The 16,204-nt window shown below is 42.8% G+C and overlaps 1 protein-coding gene across 1 annotated transcript; it reads left to right on the top strand.

Moving 5' to 3' along the window:
• The first annotated feature begins 18 nt into the window (after positions 1-18).
• On the top strand, positions 19-9,624 carry LOC116377079 (protein C12orf4 homolog). Its single transcript, XM_031838622.1, has 11 exons — positions 19-449; positions 1,076-1,175; positions 1,375-1,499; positions 3,025-3,131; positions 3,237-3,434; positions 3,676-3,804; positions 4,506-4,574; positions 4,686-4,888; positions 6,349-6,406; positions 6,760-6,827; positions 7,962-9,624. Exons 1-11 carry the CDS (start codon positions 235-237, stop codon positions 8,052-8,054), a joined length of 1,365 nt encoding a protein of 454 aa, XP_031694482.1. The 5' UTR covers positions 19-234; the 3' UTR covers positions 8,055-9,624.
• Positions 9,625-16,204: the final 6,580 nt, after the last annotated feature.

Below are 16,204 nucleotides of genomic sequence, written 5' to 3'. Positions count from 1 at the left end.
TGCTTTACTAATTATGGATTAGTTGGGCATGGAACTGCCTTTTTTTTATGGAGGTGAGCAAAACATTCATTCAAAATGTGTTGACATTTCATCCTCTTCCTCTTTTGTCTTCCTGTGTTCACAGAAAATGTAATTTTTAACACTTTCTACTGAATATCAGCCTCTCACTGGCCACTCTTAATTCTCCTCTTGTGCAGCAGATCATTACCCACAATGACAGATTTGTTTTTTTGAATGCTCATTTTCTTTCTCCTCTCACGGTTTCAGACTACGCTGGAGCATGCTCGGCCCGAAGAGCCCAGCTGGGACGAGGACTTTGCCGATGTTTACCATGAGCTGATCCACTCGCCGGCCTCCGATACCCTTCTCAACCTGGAGCACAACTACTTTGTGAGCATCTCCGAGCTCATCAGTGAGAGAGACATGGAGCTTAAGAAGCTACAGGAGAGGTTGGTATTTTTCTAAAGCTCCACTCACCTTCTGTATTCTTAGCGCGCTCTCGCTCGTTCGGTTGTCTGGTTCATGTGCACATTGATCCTTTTAGGGGGATGGTATGTTTCTACGTTTCACTTATTTTAGTTTTTATTTGGGATCTGCTAAAATAGACGAAGTAGGACGACGTTCGCCCAAGATGCATCTGTTTCAGTCCTTTTGTGTTGACGCGCATACATGCACCTGTAGTTAACAGATGTTTTTTGAATTTATTTCGCCTTTAGGGATCGGAATATCAATCTGTTCATGATCATCAGATTGATTTAATTGTAGTTTTATCTTTTGAGTCCACATCTGTTTTGCTTTCACACAGCAAATGCAAAAGCTTCACAGCAAAGGGAGTGAATACATATACAAATGCACATGTTTTTTTTGTGTTTTCATTTTACTTCACCAATTTTGACCATTTTGTGTAAGTCCATTACATAAAATCCCAATATAAATCCATTTCAATTCAAGGTTGTAATGCAGCAAGATAGGGACAACACCAAGCAGGTGAATACCTTTGCAAGGCTCTGTAGATGAGGATGTATTTCCCCATCAGTCTAATAAAATCACTGAATATTTTGTTTCTGTCTGACAGGCAAGCCGCTGAAATGGACAAAGTGATGCATGAGCTGGGAAATACTTTGAATGACCATGATGTAAATGCAGTTGCCTCTCAACACTTTGATGCACAGCAGGTAAAAACAAAGTCGGGGTGCTCTGCAGCAGTGTTAACAGCAGGGGCACCTTGATCCCAAGTTATCATTTTACCACAGACATTTCAGGGGATTCAGTTTGGGAATTCTCCATTTATAAATTCAGATTTGCTCTCGCCATCTCAGTCAAAACATGTTGTTGTCATATTGAAGTTCCTAAGTGTTTGTCTTCTTTGAGCAGGTGTTGGAGACCAAGTGGGCCAGTGAGCTGAAGCAAGTTACTGGCATTCAAAAGCACGAGTATCAGCAGTGGGTCATCAGTCTGCACCAGGACCTGCAGAAATCCAACAACAGCAGCCAAATTAAGTGAGTGTGTGTGTGTGTGTGTATCAAACAACAGACTCTGTTAACATGTTGGATTTGCATGAAAACTGAAGCATGTTCTGTGTGTGTGTGGACAGCTGATATTGGTAGGCTTACTTTACACTCGTATGCAGCTTAACGGGCTCTTTCAGTTCTGATCGTCCTCCTTCAAATCTTGGGGTAAAAGCAATAGTTGATCCAAGACGATGAACAGTTCCTTCCTCTTGTTCGAAAAAGAAAAGCTGCAGTGCTGACGGATGTCTGCAATGTGCTGACGTGGCATCTGGGAGTATAGCATTGTCAAAAGGCAGCGACAGAACGGCACTTCATGGTCTTTGTTCACTGATCGGTGGGTTTAAGTTTATATGTATGGGGATTTAGCATGGAAGTAGAGTCAATATCAACCCTTAAAACTTACATTGATAAAATACGGTGATTTAGATTAAAAGAGGGATCTAAAGGATCATAGGAACTTGTTAAAACTGCATTAAACTGACAAAACAAAATGGTTTGAATATCCCCTGTGTGGATTGTGCTACTGTAAAAGTCTCACTAAATCCTGACTAGAGGTCAAACTGACACTTAACTAACAGGATCTTAACTGCTGCACTATATAATCCATGACATGTCTGCTGGCCCTTTTGAAGTACAGACCTCATTTACATAGAAGTTGAAGTGATTACAAGAGGTCAAAAACTCATCTAAGTTTGACTGATGCTGAGCTTTAAAGCATCAGTATGACTGGCATCGTGAGATGAGAAGTGGAAAAAAAACCATCTAACAGTGGTTAACAGTAATGTAGTCCCGCAGAGTGAGTGGTGGTTTAAATTCAGGTCCTACACTCCCCCTGTGTTTTGATGGAATATCTAATATACAGTGCATCCGGAAAGTATTCACAGCGCTTCACGTTTTCCACATCTTGTTATGTTACATTTTAAACAAACTTTTTTCACTTTCTCATTATGGGGTATTGTGTGTAGAATTTTTGAGGGAAAAAAATGAATTTAATCCATTTTGGAATACGGCTGTAACATAACAAGATGTGGAAAACGTGAAGCGCTGTGAATACTTTCTGGATGCACTGTCTGCAGATACCACCAGGAACTGTATGCTAAGAGCTGCTCACACAATGTGCTGACCCTGCATCAGTTTATTTCTGAATGATGAATATCATTATCGTGTTATGTGTTGGTGGAACTTAAAACTTCTACATCAGCACTTTCGAACACTTTGTAAATATGCATTTTTAGAGCTACGGTCCCGTAAAGAAATTTGGGTTGCAATTTTGATTTGCTTGATATTGTTTCTTAATGTTTGTAGATGAAGTGCTGAAACCAAAAGTTAAATCCTTAGAACTGAGATTTGCATATTGTTTACATTATTTCTTGCTTTTAAATAACCAAAAATAAATGTGAAACTGGTCTTATCTTTTGAATACTGTACTTTTTCAGTATAAAAATAATCTTAGTAAATATTAAAATGTAATATCTGCAGTTTTAATTGATTTCTTTGTACCATTGATTTCCAGCGAGGAGATCAAGGTGCAGCCCAGCCAGCTGTCGGAGCTGGACGATTCTGGAGCCAGGATGTTTGAGGAGCAGCCTCAGCTGGAGGAGAGTTTTACGATACATTTAGGTGCTTCACTTCTAACATGCTCTCCAAATCTTTGTACACTGGTTTTTTGTGACAGCAGTATTGATGTGAGCTACAGTACAATGCGTATAATCGTCTTCTGATCAGGAGCACAACTGAAGACAATGCACAACCTGCGGCTGGTCCGGGCAGATGTGCTGGACTTCTGTAAGCACCGGCGGCACAGCAGTGGTGGAGCGAAGCTGAGGCGGCTGCAGACGGCCCTCTCGCTCTACTCCTCCTCGCTCTGCGGTCTGGTGTTGTTGGTCGACAACAGGGTCAACTCCTACAGTGGCATCAAGAGAGGTCATTTTGTTTTCTCGCTTTGTTTTTACAGTAAATAACACTTTAAAGTGTTTAAAGTGGAGTGAAAGTCATCTTTAAATGATTTGTCTTAAAGACCAGGTACTCCATTCACTTTTTTCATTTGTTTTTAGAGTCCGAGTACAGCATGGAGGTATAATAACAGCGATACGCTCTGGCTAAGTATTAACTTTAACTTCATGCATCATTTCATCCCTGGCCTGTTCTGTGTTGACCCCCCCAGACTTTGCAACTGTCGACAAGGAGTGTACGGACTTCCACTTTCCCTGTCTGGAGGCGCAGCTGGACGAGGTGCAGCAGGTGTTGCTCTACGCCAGAGCCCAGCGGACCAGCAAGCAGAAAGAGCAGCCGGGTTTGGTTTTTTTGGTTGCTCCACAACATCTATGATACAGACAGAACATTTAAAGAGGATTAGAAACAGTAATGCCAGACCGGTGAAGGTAATTGATAATTCTTTCTTCAGCCAGCGATGCATTACACAAGGCTTAACTAATATTGTTGATCATGGCCTTGTTTAGCAGGGACAAAGAGACTCACAGATGCAAGTGGTTGTACCATCTTAAGAGCTGTTTGTTTTGGCTAAATTCATCTCAACATACTGAATATACTGAAGCTGAAGTTAATCTCTAAATTACCTGGTTTGATGTTTAGCAAGACACGAAGGAGCACCTTCATCTCTAGAGTTCAAGCTGTCTTTAAAAGAGTGAATGGAAGGGGCGTGTATCTATATGAATGCCTGTAACAGTCTTGCACTACAGAACTTGACTCTGCAAACAGTTTCACAGAGTTGGAGCATGTCGGCGACATGCCGGCAGTATGAGTGGGGGGGGATTAAATAGTCAGGGAGTAGAAGACACTTTACAGAAAGCCGTGTCCAGATCCTTATCACAGCATACGTTGAGTGGTTGGTGGAGTAGAGCTGTATATAGAAACATTCTTTCTCAAGGAAAGGTTCAGCCGCCATTGCCATCAAGTGTCCTTATGAGATAAATTGACAGACTTTTTTTTCAGTGTACTGATTTTCGTTGTGTTTTTCAACGTTTATCCTGACAGAGATTCCAAGGAACGGAGGTGACGATAAGAGCAAAAATGTTGAAAGAAATCCATCCAACATCTTACCAGGTAATGGATATCGTTCAGATTGAGAGAGCAGAGAATCACTGCTTCTTTGATTTAATCCAAAATCCACACGTTCTGCATACCACATACCATACCTGCTGCGTCTCCCTCAAGGTGAGTTCTACATCTCGCGGCACTCCAACCTGTCGGAGGTCCATGTGGTCTTCCACCTGTGTGTGGACGACAACGTGCGTTCAGGGAACATCACGGCCCGGGACCCGGCCATTATGGGCTTGAGAAACATCCTGAAGGTCTGCTGCACGCACGACGTCACCACCATCACGGTCCCGCTGCTGCTGGTCCACGACATGTCGGAGGTAAGAGTGGCTGAGAGCACGGTGAGTGCTTGTTTGTATGGAGGATGTTCTTTCTCCACACACGCGCTTCATAAGGATTATAATAATGTCATAATGTGATACCCCAAAGAATAATTCAACCCATGTTTACCCCTGTGTTTTCTGTGGCCATTACTGATGGCACAGTCCCATTTTCGTCCCTTTTCATTCGGCCGCCGCTTGTTTAAGCACTGCATCCTCAGCTGTGGTCTGGCTTGTCGGGCACTAGCCTGTGAATTCAGCCTACGACTTAACGTTTCCCAGGTTCAAAACCGGGAGGGCAAAGTAGAGAGTCGTGAACTCTTCTGTTTACTTAGTAGCTCAGAGTGTACAGTGTGTACAGCAGCACTCTCTGTGCTCTCACACTGCAGGGGAGAGGAACAGAGAAAGCTTTCAGTGACTGATGACACTGTGAAATCAAGCCGAGTTCAGCCAAAGATCCCGGCACAATAAGGAGGATTTTTCTTTTGAATCTGGAATTTGGAAAAATCGTTACCGGAAAATCTCCTGGAAATTCATGGCAGAGCATAATTATCCTTCCTCGTTCATCAACTGAATAAAGATTGAAGTATAATAAACTGAGAATCAAGCCTCTGTCTGCATTGCACTCATGCCACAACATTCAATTTCTTTCCTTCTCATCAAGAGTCTTTGTTTACGTAACCAAATGTTTCTAACCTTCAAAGCACTGGGAACCAGAGGAACTTTAATTAATAGCTTCTGGTTCCACATCAAAACATTCCATCTGTAATCTTCCTTTCAGTCTTGTTTGACATTTAGTGGAGATGTCTTACCTGTTTGTACAAGCCTGTTCTTGTGTTTTGGCATTGAAAACACCATAGTCTTGTCTAGATTCTAGACAAAACTATGGACTCTAGAAGAACTGTAGACTAGACTGCAAAAATAAAACAGGGCTGTGCCTCTTGTACTTATTTATTTTTTAAATTTAAGACTTAAAGGAATATTGAAGCTATTGCTTAGTTAACCTATCATACACGTTTAAATGTTTGCAGAGAGGAGAATTGAAAACTCTGGAAACTGGCACTCCGAATTGGTTGACAGACGGTGACAATTTGACAACTGTTATATTCATTTCTTTGGTTGTTGGAGATGCATTTACTTGCCTCAATTGCTTGGCAAAGACCACACCTGCCTTTTGTTTTTTAAAGCTCCTGCGAACGTCAACAGCCAGCTCATCACTGACACCGGCGTCGGTGTACTGTCCTATTGTTGATGCGTCAGATACCTGTTGCTCAAGTCTGTGCTGTTTATCTCGAGGGCAAACCGTTTAGTGGGTGACGCCGTACACACGGGTATAAACATGGGCCTCGACGACTTCCCTGCCTCATCTTCATGGATTCAGTTTGTTGACATAGAATGGGTGTCTGTCTGCCTTTTTAAAATGTATTTCCCTTCTCATTTCTCCTCTCGTCTCTCTGCAGGAGATGACCATACCGTGGTGTCTAAAGAGAGCAGAGCTGGTATTTAAATGTGTCAAAGGTAGGATGACAATTGAACATTTTCAGTTCATGAATTGTTTTCTTGAGCTTTTCTGCTACCGCACACTTCAGCACTGTTAAAACAAGTTGCATTGCACCTTGTATTGGTCCCCATTCTGCCGTGTGTTGGTGAAGCAATATAGCAGAGATCTGTCAAGTCGAAGTCTACAGCTTTTTAAAACAAGAGCTCTTGTCTTTCCTCAAAGAGCAAAGTCCTTTTTCTCCTGAACTCCTCTTAGATGCACAAAATCATGTAATTACAAAACTGCATAAGAAAACAGTGCCTGGACTACACTGAACATGACGAATAGATATTTGATCTGTCAATTACTGTCAACCTGTTTTCATTTGCAGGCTTCATGATGGAGATGGCCTCGTGGGATGGAGGAATATCACGCACAGTCCAGTTTCTAGTGCCAAAGGTGAGAATGTACTAACCTTTTTATGTTTTTGGTCTCACAACTCTTAGCTGAGGCCGACGCACAGTCATCCTTTGGAGTAATTGCTTGCCAGCAAAATCTCTGTTAATTCAACAGAAATGTGTACTCAAGGACTCGCGTGTACACAACGTCACAAAAGGCACACCTGGCCCGGCTGTACGTAGCTTAGAAGAGCGACTGTTTGAAGAGCGCGCCATGAGTCACAGATTATAGAGCTTTAGGTTCTCTTGACCAGTGTTTGCACTACCGTGATAAAAGAACGCTGGGCGAGATCATCCATATAATTGCATGATATGCGACGGCATTAATGTGTCGTTTTCCAACACGGGGCGTAATCTTGAACTCACTTGGATATCCAGATCTAACCTTATGTAGAAGTAAGAGGACAAAACCATCCAGGTTCAGCTTCGCCGTCATTCTGTTCAGGTAGTTCTGACTTCATTGCTGGACGAAGCCGAACTGTTACTTTATTTTGGGCTCATCTGGATGTTGTATACCTAATAGGTTTTTATTTTTGTGGTTTGTCAGGAAGGCAGCAGAGCTTATAGCACAATCTCACGCTGACAGGTTAAGATGATAAAACCAGCGGCATCAAAGGACTCCCCGACTGCATTGGCTTCCTGTCAGCTACATGCTCAGACACCATTCAAAATAGCTGCTCTGAAACAACATTGTTTTCTGTGCCTCAAAGAGACGCAGCGGCTAAATATATACGCTCTGTGTTTGCGTGTGGATGAATGATGCGCCAGCGCTTAAAGATTAATACTTAACATTCTTATTTGACGGGTGGCGATGCTAACGCGGTATGCTCCCCCTTTGAAGTCACAGCTGCCGGAGCTCGCGTCATTTCAGCATCTTGACTTTCTTCAGGGTTAGACCCTGTGATGTTGAACTAAAAGCCCACCGCAGGGGCTGTTAACACTTGGCTGTATAGACAAACAGTCGGGATGTATTTTTGTTTCGAAAAAGGTGTCGTCGGTTCCCTTCCATTGTCACAGTGTGTGGACTAATAATGTGTACGAGAGGTGTTGTTTGTCACATTGCTGCACAAATCTCAGTCCCTTGCTGCTCACTAATCCTGGCTGTGTGTTTGTGTGTCTCTTCTTGTGTTGACAGAGTATCTCAGAGGAGATGTTCTACCAGTTGAGCAACATGCTGCCTCAGATCTTCCGCGTCTCCTCCACCCTAACTCTCACCTCAAAGCACTGATGGAGAGGGATGCACCACGTTGCCCCCTCGAGGCATTCCGACTAACACAGACTGATTTATTTTAACAATTATACAGACATGTTATATTCTTCTTCCTTTTTTTTGTCAGGAACTGTTGACAAAATTAGTAGCACATTGGCCCCATTCATTGAAATGGGGTCAACATAACACGGTGGCACTTACAGAAGATGTGCAAAAGAACAAGATTTTAAATGTGACATGAGACGTTTGTGTGCATTTGGTTATTTTTGCACCTTCCAAAGCTACACACGCTGTAAATACTTCTTACTGGATTCTGTGGCTCATCACCAAAGCAGCTGCTGCAGTTATCATTTCAGGCCCCCGGGGTGCAGTTCTGGTGACAGAGTTTTACGACATCATGACATCAGCTGCAAGTATACCAGTTTTCCTTCAAAGCTGTGATCTGTAGCTTTCCACACGTTCGAGCTGCTGCATGATGGATTAACAGTGTGTCGGTGAAGTTGTTTTAACTCGCTGGTACGGCGGGAAAATGCCATCGACGGAGCAGGAAAAAGAAAGCGTTTACTAAAGTGATGAAGCTGGATAATAGGGGCAATTGGACAGGTGTGACCTAACTGTATTAGCAACCACGCTATATGTGACTTTTGTAGTGTTACCATACAGATGGATGTAATGACTGTTGATTATAAAGAAGTCCCAGATCGCCTCTTTAAATCCATTTTTTTAAAGCTTTGATAGACAATATGAGGTCCCTGTCACCGTCACATTCCATCTGTTGAATGTTCAGGAAGAAGTCCTGATATATGATCACACAGTTTAGCCATCATATGAGATTTCACAGTCTACCAATGGGTATGGGGCTGGTATTTGGGAGCTGATTCTCCAGAGACAAGTGACAAGAACTTTGCTCTTCTAGTCCCAAAGACGAATGTCGTTGCTGCTGAGTTGAGCAACGTGCAGGTGTCTTTTTTATGCTGCATTGCAGTGAGTTGTAGTGAGAATCCGTCACACACACACACACACTGTTTGTGTGTGTGTGTGTGTGTGTGTGTGGGGGTGGGGGGGGGGGGGGGGTCCTCCCTTCTACCTCTGTAACAGCAGATGGCACTGTTCCTAAAGACAAAGATGTGACCAGGGTGACCACACAGGCACTTACACACTTAGTAACAGAGATAAAGTTTAAAAGAGCCCGGTGACTTCCATGTCGGTCCTGATGAGCCAGGAGGGACCTCTCTGAAAAGCTCAGCCTCAGTGGTAGATGTTTGTGAATTGTGTTGAACACTTGAACCTAATAAAATGTGTAATCTGTATATTCACTGTATATGTTTACATTTTTATGTTTGAATAAAAAAATGAATCGCTCACTACACTGATTTGATTTGAAATTCTTCATGAAAGCCGTCATAAGCTCATGACAGACTTTCACATTTTGGCTGGTGATGTTTCTTTCTCCCCCGCTGCCAACAGTGATACACTTAGTGGCGTTTGGTTCAGCGTGTTATTCCGTGTTGATGGGTTATCCACAGGCACATAATCTCTCTGATGTTAATAATCCATGTCATTCATTGGAATTACATTCCTCCTACATCTAATGGTGGCCTATAAGCCATTTCAGACGGACTGAAATCAATTCAGCTTGACAGAAAGTTTGCCACAGCCACGCTCGGCGGCGGTATTAGGAAGATGAAAAGAGTCGAGAGTGTAGCAATCACAGCAAGTTGCCTTCTCTCCTTTCCAGATAAACAAGGAGGACAGTGGCCCTGAGAGAGTTATGATATTGAATAGCTTCACTGTTTATGTCACGCTGCCATGCTGAGAACCCACAAAATTGTGAGAATATGTATTGCTGAGTGTTTGGCATTCTTGGAATTGGTCTCAGTGGCGTGGAGTGTTGGGTTTCCTTGGGAAGAGAATGCAGCTCCAACTCTTCCTCCTCTCTCAGTTCTGTACAAATGATTGAAATAAATCAGAGCAACATTCACAAACTGCATATGAAAAGTTTTTCCTTAAAGAACTACAGCACACTAAGTTACAAGTGGGGAAACAAGTATTACCAGGCACCTGTTAAAACCTGTTTTGTGAGTCGTAAAACCTAAGGCTCTCCTCAGGCTGAAGTACTCGTCGGTCGATGATGTCAAGTCACTCACACGCACAGAAACATGACCGGGGAACCGTCGTCATTATTAGTGCCTAACCGGAAACAATAGTTTACATTTGTCTGATTGATTCAAAACTTTGTCCTTCCCCGGAAAGCAATAAAGTTTTCTGTGAGTACAGGTTTTACCCTCACACAGCAGAACTATTCAGAGTTACAAGTCTGAGGAATGGCATAGTTGAAAGAGAAGAGAAAACAGGATTTATGTGTTTGTTTGTTTTTACTTTGTTACTAATAGATGATTACAGTTACGATGTGCTTAAAACAACATGAATTTATATTATAAGTTTTTTTTAATCCACAGGTTTAGGTTTCAACAGCCTGCTTAGCAAATTGTAGCTATACATTCACATTCACCAACCATGTTTAAAGATAAGAGCCTCATCGGTAGCATACATATTGGACTAAACTAAACTAATGTTAGAAGGTGCGCTTGCTTTCTGTAAGAAAATAAGTGAGGTGTAAGATGTAACTGTTATGTGTACAGGTGGTGCATATTAGGAAGGACAAGGTAGAACAACAATAGTTTATTTAAATGGTGGTCAATAAGAAATAACAGCAGAAGCGTTTTAAAGCATAACTAAATAAAAACACATCAATATCCTCATTGAATCAACTGTTTGTTTACGGCTGTTTTCCTCTCATATAACTACGTCACAGGTAATGCTACCGGAACTAGCTAGAAAACAAAACATTTTGTGACCATTATGAGGTACTTTGAAAGGAACATTATAAACATTAAAGTGCGTCTCTTAGTTGAGTTGAGTGCGCACGCATATTTAAATTCTTTATTCGTTTTGTTTGTTTTTTGTTTCATATGGAGTTATTAAGATGTTATTCAGCAAAAAGGGCCAGTTGCGAGTGCCCTCGGTCCTTTTATTTTTGAAAACGAGGACCGGAAGTTGTAGTTGTAATTGCCGCGAACTTGACAGCGTTTGTCACAGCTGGGTATCTGGCTCTCTGCAAGTTGAGCAGCAACGATACGTCGAGAGCGAGCAAGTTGCTGCACGGATCTCCTGGAGCTGCACTTAACTTGAGGTGAAGTTGCATTTAAGATAGTCCTTCAATGAAGTAATACAGCGGTATTAATTTCAGTGATACTATACCTATATTTAGCATTGTTTATTAGACACAAATCTGACGCGGCACTTTGTAACTGAACGGTCGCTGCGTGGGTTGAAACTTATTCATTGTATGTGCGGCTGCCCCGTTGACGGCGTGGAGACAACGAACGGGTTTAAATTACGACCCAAGCGTCTGCGTGTGTGTCGCCGGGTGGTGTGCATTGATTCATACGACGCCAGAAACGGTGATTGAGCTTGAGCTGAAAATGGAAGCGTGCTGGGTTGTGTTGATTTTGGTCCGAGCCCCGGGGCTGAAAGGTGTAGCCTACGGTTAGCCAGGGTCCAGCAGCGTGGTGCTTTCTGGAAGTTTTTTCCACTCTGCGTCGTTGACTGCAGCCCTACCGCCAGCCTCCATGCGCACACTGGTGTGGTGCCAAGTGCCATGGTGGCAGTAACTGTACAGGCTTACCGCGAGCCGTCTCTGTCCACGCGAGAGCCTTCGTCTAATTTGCTGTTTGGTGCTGTGCTGACGCAAACCCCGCTGTTGTGACACATGGATATTTGGGGAGGGGGGGCGTTTCAGGGGACTCTGTTTGGAAAGTTGCTCCCAAACTCTTCCTCTGTCTTGTTGTTTTCATACACTGGTCAAGTATTTAGTTCAGTAGTCTGCGAGCCAGCTAAACTCAGATATGTTGATGCAGCTGGGAACACAAACCATGGCGCGCGCGCACACACACACACACACACACACACACACACACACAAAAACAACAAAATAAATGATTGTACTGAATTTAAGAAAACATTTTTTGTTAGCCTTCATATTTCTACAGTTGGGTTTTGGAAGTTAAACTCGCACTAGAACACGTGTCGCTCAACAGCACTCAGTTGAAGATGATGAATGAATCAGTGACGGGTTCTGCATAGTTTCCAAGAAGTAGACTTGTCAGAAATTTTAACTTCCTTGTAGCAGTGATTACTCACCTACTCTTCTCTCCTTGTTGTAATCCTCACTAAAAACCAGAAATACATTCTTTACCAGCTGTTTGGTGGCAGTAGGGTCATAGGCACATGTTTTTTTTTCTTTTTTAAATCTTTGATTAATCCTTGTCTGAAATAGTCTACTTATTGTGTGTTACTGCCTTTAAATCAGTGTATTACAGATGCATTATATCATTATTGTAAAAGAAAAGAATGAAAGTCTCATGAAGGTGACACTGCATTGCTTCGTTACCTTGTTTTCACCTTGTTGTGGACAAACCATTTTGCTTACTTTTATCTCACTTTCTAAAGCCTCTTTCTAATTTTAATTAATTTATTTAGAGACTACAAGGTCAGGAATGTAAACTACATTTTCAAGTAGCCTAAACTCCTTCTCTAGCAGGCTGCAGTTAAAAGCTAAAAGTTTCCGTGTGTGTGTTTTTTTTCTTGTGAATCTGCTCCTTTGGCTTGTACTACACCCTTCAACACTGAAAGACCACATTAAGGGGGCAAGAGGATCAAAAGGTTAAACAGCTCTAACCCATGACAGGGGGACTTTTATTGTCACCATGACCGTGACTCCGCCTTTAGACAAAGACCTCTTTCCCCTCTCCACGGACCACTCAAGTGTGTTATTCATTCTACCCAGCAACATAGACTCTTCTCTTTAGCCCCGGCACCTCTTTTTTTTCTTCTCTTGACTTTATTTAGTTTACTCACAACAAACTGTCTTCAGCCTCCTTGTCCTTTTTTTTTTTTTTTTTTTTTAACTGATACAAAGTCTAATTGTGTCTTCAGCTACTATGTGTGAAACTATAGTCTCCATGTGAGATCCTCAGGGTGTACCGCATTAAAATCATCCCAACAATATGACTACTAACGATCAGTGACTAGAAGTCATTAAGAGGATGATCTCAGAGCCGCCGCATTCTTAAGCGCTCACTACTTCCTATGTGTGGCCCCGGGAGGAGTTTGCGCCGCTCATCTGCTCCACGATGACAGAAAAGACTTCTTAACCTTTCAGTCAGAGGGTTCTCTGACTGCTTTCTGACAGCTCTCATGACGAGTCGGGTTCTCCACATTGCTTTCAGGTTTTAACGCCCATGTCCTAGTTTAGTCTGATTAGTCAAGATGGCCAAAAAGACGCCTAAATGGTGTTTCTCTATAGCTTTTATTGTGTGTCACATGAGATTCATCCTAGTTGTTGCTGTGCCTCAATTCTATGTTTTATGGTACCTTTTTGTATTTTCTGTCTGCATGAAATTAGCCTAAATGAAACCATGTCTGCACTAAAGTCAGACCAATTGCTTTCTTGTTTTTGCTGTTGGCTTTATATTGACAGAAGCCGTGCTGGCTGACTCTTTTTTTCTTTGTCTCTGCGTGAACTCCGATTTGGTTAATTTTTCAGATCTGCGTGGCGTAGGCTATTTGGTTGTTATCTTTACGCAAACATTCAAACCACTCGGGGCCCTGAATGTGTCCCTCAAGCGTTAATTATTGTAAAAACAGTGAGCTCATTTGTTGAAACGGGAGGAGGGAGAGAAATGTAATGGTAAAAGAGAGTTGATGGGCAATCAAAAGCATCACACCTGCTCACAGACGGAGGGAATGCACATTACACCTCCATAACTCACTGACAGCAGGGGAAAGGGCTGACTATCAAGCAGCCTGTCTGCTTCCTAGATCTCTCGTTTGACGGGAAGCAGAGGAGCACAAAAGTTGTTCCGAGCTCGCTGCAGGCTGCGGGGTCCCTGTAAGAGAGAGAGAGAGAGAGACTGCTGATGGGCTCCCCTAATGGGCCCAAGGCAAAAGAAAAGATGACAGCTACCCTACCGCCCAGAAATGTCACCTCTGTGACATTATCGTTCTGTTTTAAATGTTTTTTGACTTACGGCTGCTTTCTCACTGTTGTTGCTGGGAATCTTACCAGCCAGTTTCCTTTCATGTCGTCCCAATAATATAGAATACCATTCTGAAACTTTAGTTGTCATTTGTTCCACCTTGAGTTCATCGGCATGTGCTTTTGAATATAATTTAAATATAAATATAACATGCTTACGTCCTCTGACGGTATGATGCTGATGGCTGAACATCTGTCAGGGTCTCCTTGGGAACAAGGCTGACTTTAACTGGTGCGAGAGGGGTGAAGGAAGCCATATTCAAATCAGGCATCTAGGTTATGTGCTCTTTTAATATCTGGTCTGATTAAAGAGAAGATATGAATATTTCTTATCTTCTCTTTGGTTTTGCATGAAATCGCTCCGTGCCAAAGTGTGTGGGTGCGTTGGCACCGCTTCAGTTCTCTAGTGGCTTGCTTGGCCAACTGCTTTTTTCTCTTTAGCCCTAATTTGTTGTTGTGTATTTTTTGCAATTAAAACTCGAATGCACTGTAACACAATGGGTGAAATATTCCAGTTTGTACAAACAGAATCACTTAGTGAATTATGGGAACGTACAAGTAGTATTCATTTGGTACGGCTGGCAAAAGTAACTGTCTGCTGATGTTTATCTTTCTCCCGTCTGTGCAACACAAGAATAAAGGAGGCAAGGACACTGTGTGTGTTTGTGAGGCACTCCACTGAGCACTGCAACTGTTCTGTAGCAATTGGTGACCAAAGCTCTGTCATTGTGGTTTAGAAGTCTGAAGGTATTTCCAGACAGACTCTGGAACAAATGTTTCTCTCGCTTTATCCACACGATTTTGACCACTGGAGTGTTTTCGTAGTCTGTTTTCTTTTCTCTTTTTTTCCGACTGATCTAAGAACTCACCAGGAACTGCAGCTCTTTCTGTTTAGTTGCACTTGTCTCCTTCTTCCTCTCCATTCCATACATTCATAAATCGTCAAAAAAGCCTCAGGATAGGTGCCTATTTTAGCTTAGCAGCTACCAACATAACACACCTAAATTGCTGACCAGACTATTGCCGGTTGAGTTCCATTTTGGGTAACGTTGGTGCCAAGTTTTGACAAGGAAGAAGAATGCGTGAACTAAAAAAAAAGATAATGTATGTGGTTCTTCTGTGTCGTTTTTATTTTTGTAAAAGCGGTGCAATGTGAGTCCAATAATGTTATGCAATGCTAAATCTGTGGAGCACTCTTAAGTGGGCACACAGACTGTGTGTAGTTCCTCTACTCAAACAGGTTGAGAGTAAGAATGGTACTGAATCAAGATGTAATCTTCACATCAGGACCCTGCCTCTGGTTCTTGAAGTTGCTGGGTTTTTGTTTTTTTAAAGAAGAGTCTAGGTTGACATTCAACAAGTTACTAGCAGCTAACAAGGCAGCACTCGAGAAACCTACAGACTCAACAGTCTGACTCTCTTTGCGTTGTTCCACTCACAGTCCTTCTGCTGGCCTGATTCAATTTGCTGACTTTACTTAGTTCTGCCCACATGTTTTAAGTGTGGAGGGGACTGCGTGGCATTGGAGGCAAAACAGCCTCAGGTCTCCGGCTCTCACGATAGGTGGGGGGTGAGGAGGGGGGGGGGGGACCAGCCTATATTGCATAATTCCCCATTAACGAGAAGCACTACATGAGAGCCTGACATGGCTGCTACACCACAAGTCCAGATGAGACGGGCCCTAGAGCGGGGATAACCCGGGCTGGTCCTCAGACATTTTCCCATGGAGATAAGGACTTGGCCAGATGTTTGCAATACATACTCGCACTCTCTCGCTCTCTCTCTCACTCCCTCCTCGACCGAAGTCAGAGAAGCCCTAGAGTGTGTAATGTGGCAGATCTGGTAAGGCGTTCAGTGTGCCAAATTATGATTGACCCTGACCCCTCCTGATGATTTCTCACCGAAACGGTGAGCCAAGGGAGCGGAGAAAGGTTTCCAACTCGAATTAGCACTCTTTGAAGTCGGTCGCTGTGAATGGGGAAACGGCGTATTCTAAGACACCACAGTGTTCTCTTTCATGTCGCGAGCTGAAAGGGATGCGATTGAGTGTTTGAGGGAGACCTTTGAT

Source organism: Anarrhichthys ocellatus, unplaced genomic scaffold (genome assembly GCF_004355925.1).
Source record: "Anarrhichthys ocellatus isolate YVR2014 unplaced genomic scaffold, GSC_Weel_1.0 scaffold869, whole genome shotgun sequence".
Taxonomy (NCBI): domain Eukaryota; kingdom Metazoa; phylum Chordata; class Actinopteri; order Perciformes; family Anarhichadidae; genus Anarrhichthys; species Anarrhichthys ocellatus.
The sequence above is the reverse complement of the archived record's forward strand: the minus strand, read 5'-3'. Positions and strand labels throughout refer to the sequence as shown.

Excerpts from the sequence above, each read along its gene's own strand:
- LOC116377079 (XM_031838622.1), top strand. The coding sequence starts at position 235 with ATGCTCATTTTCTTTCTCCTCTCACGGTTTCAGACTACGCTGGAGCAT. Across the intron at positions 450-1,075 it reads CTTAAGAAGCTACAGGAGAG|GCAAGCCGCTGAAATGGACA; the intron begins GTTGGTATTTTT and ends TCTGTCTGACAG. Across the intron at positions 1,176-1,374 it reads AACACTTTGATGCACAGCAG|GTGTTGGAGACCAAGTGGGC; the intron begins GTAAAAACAAAG and ends TTCTTTGAGCAG.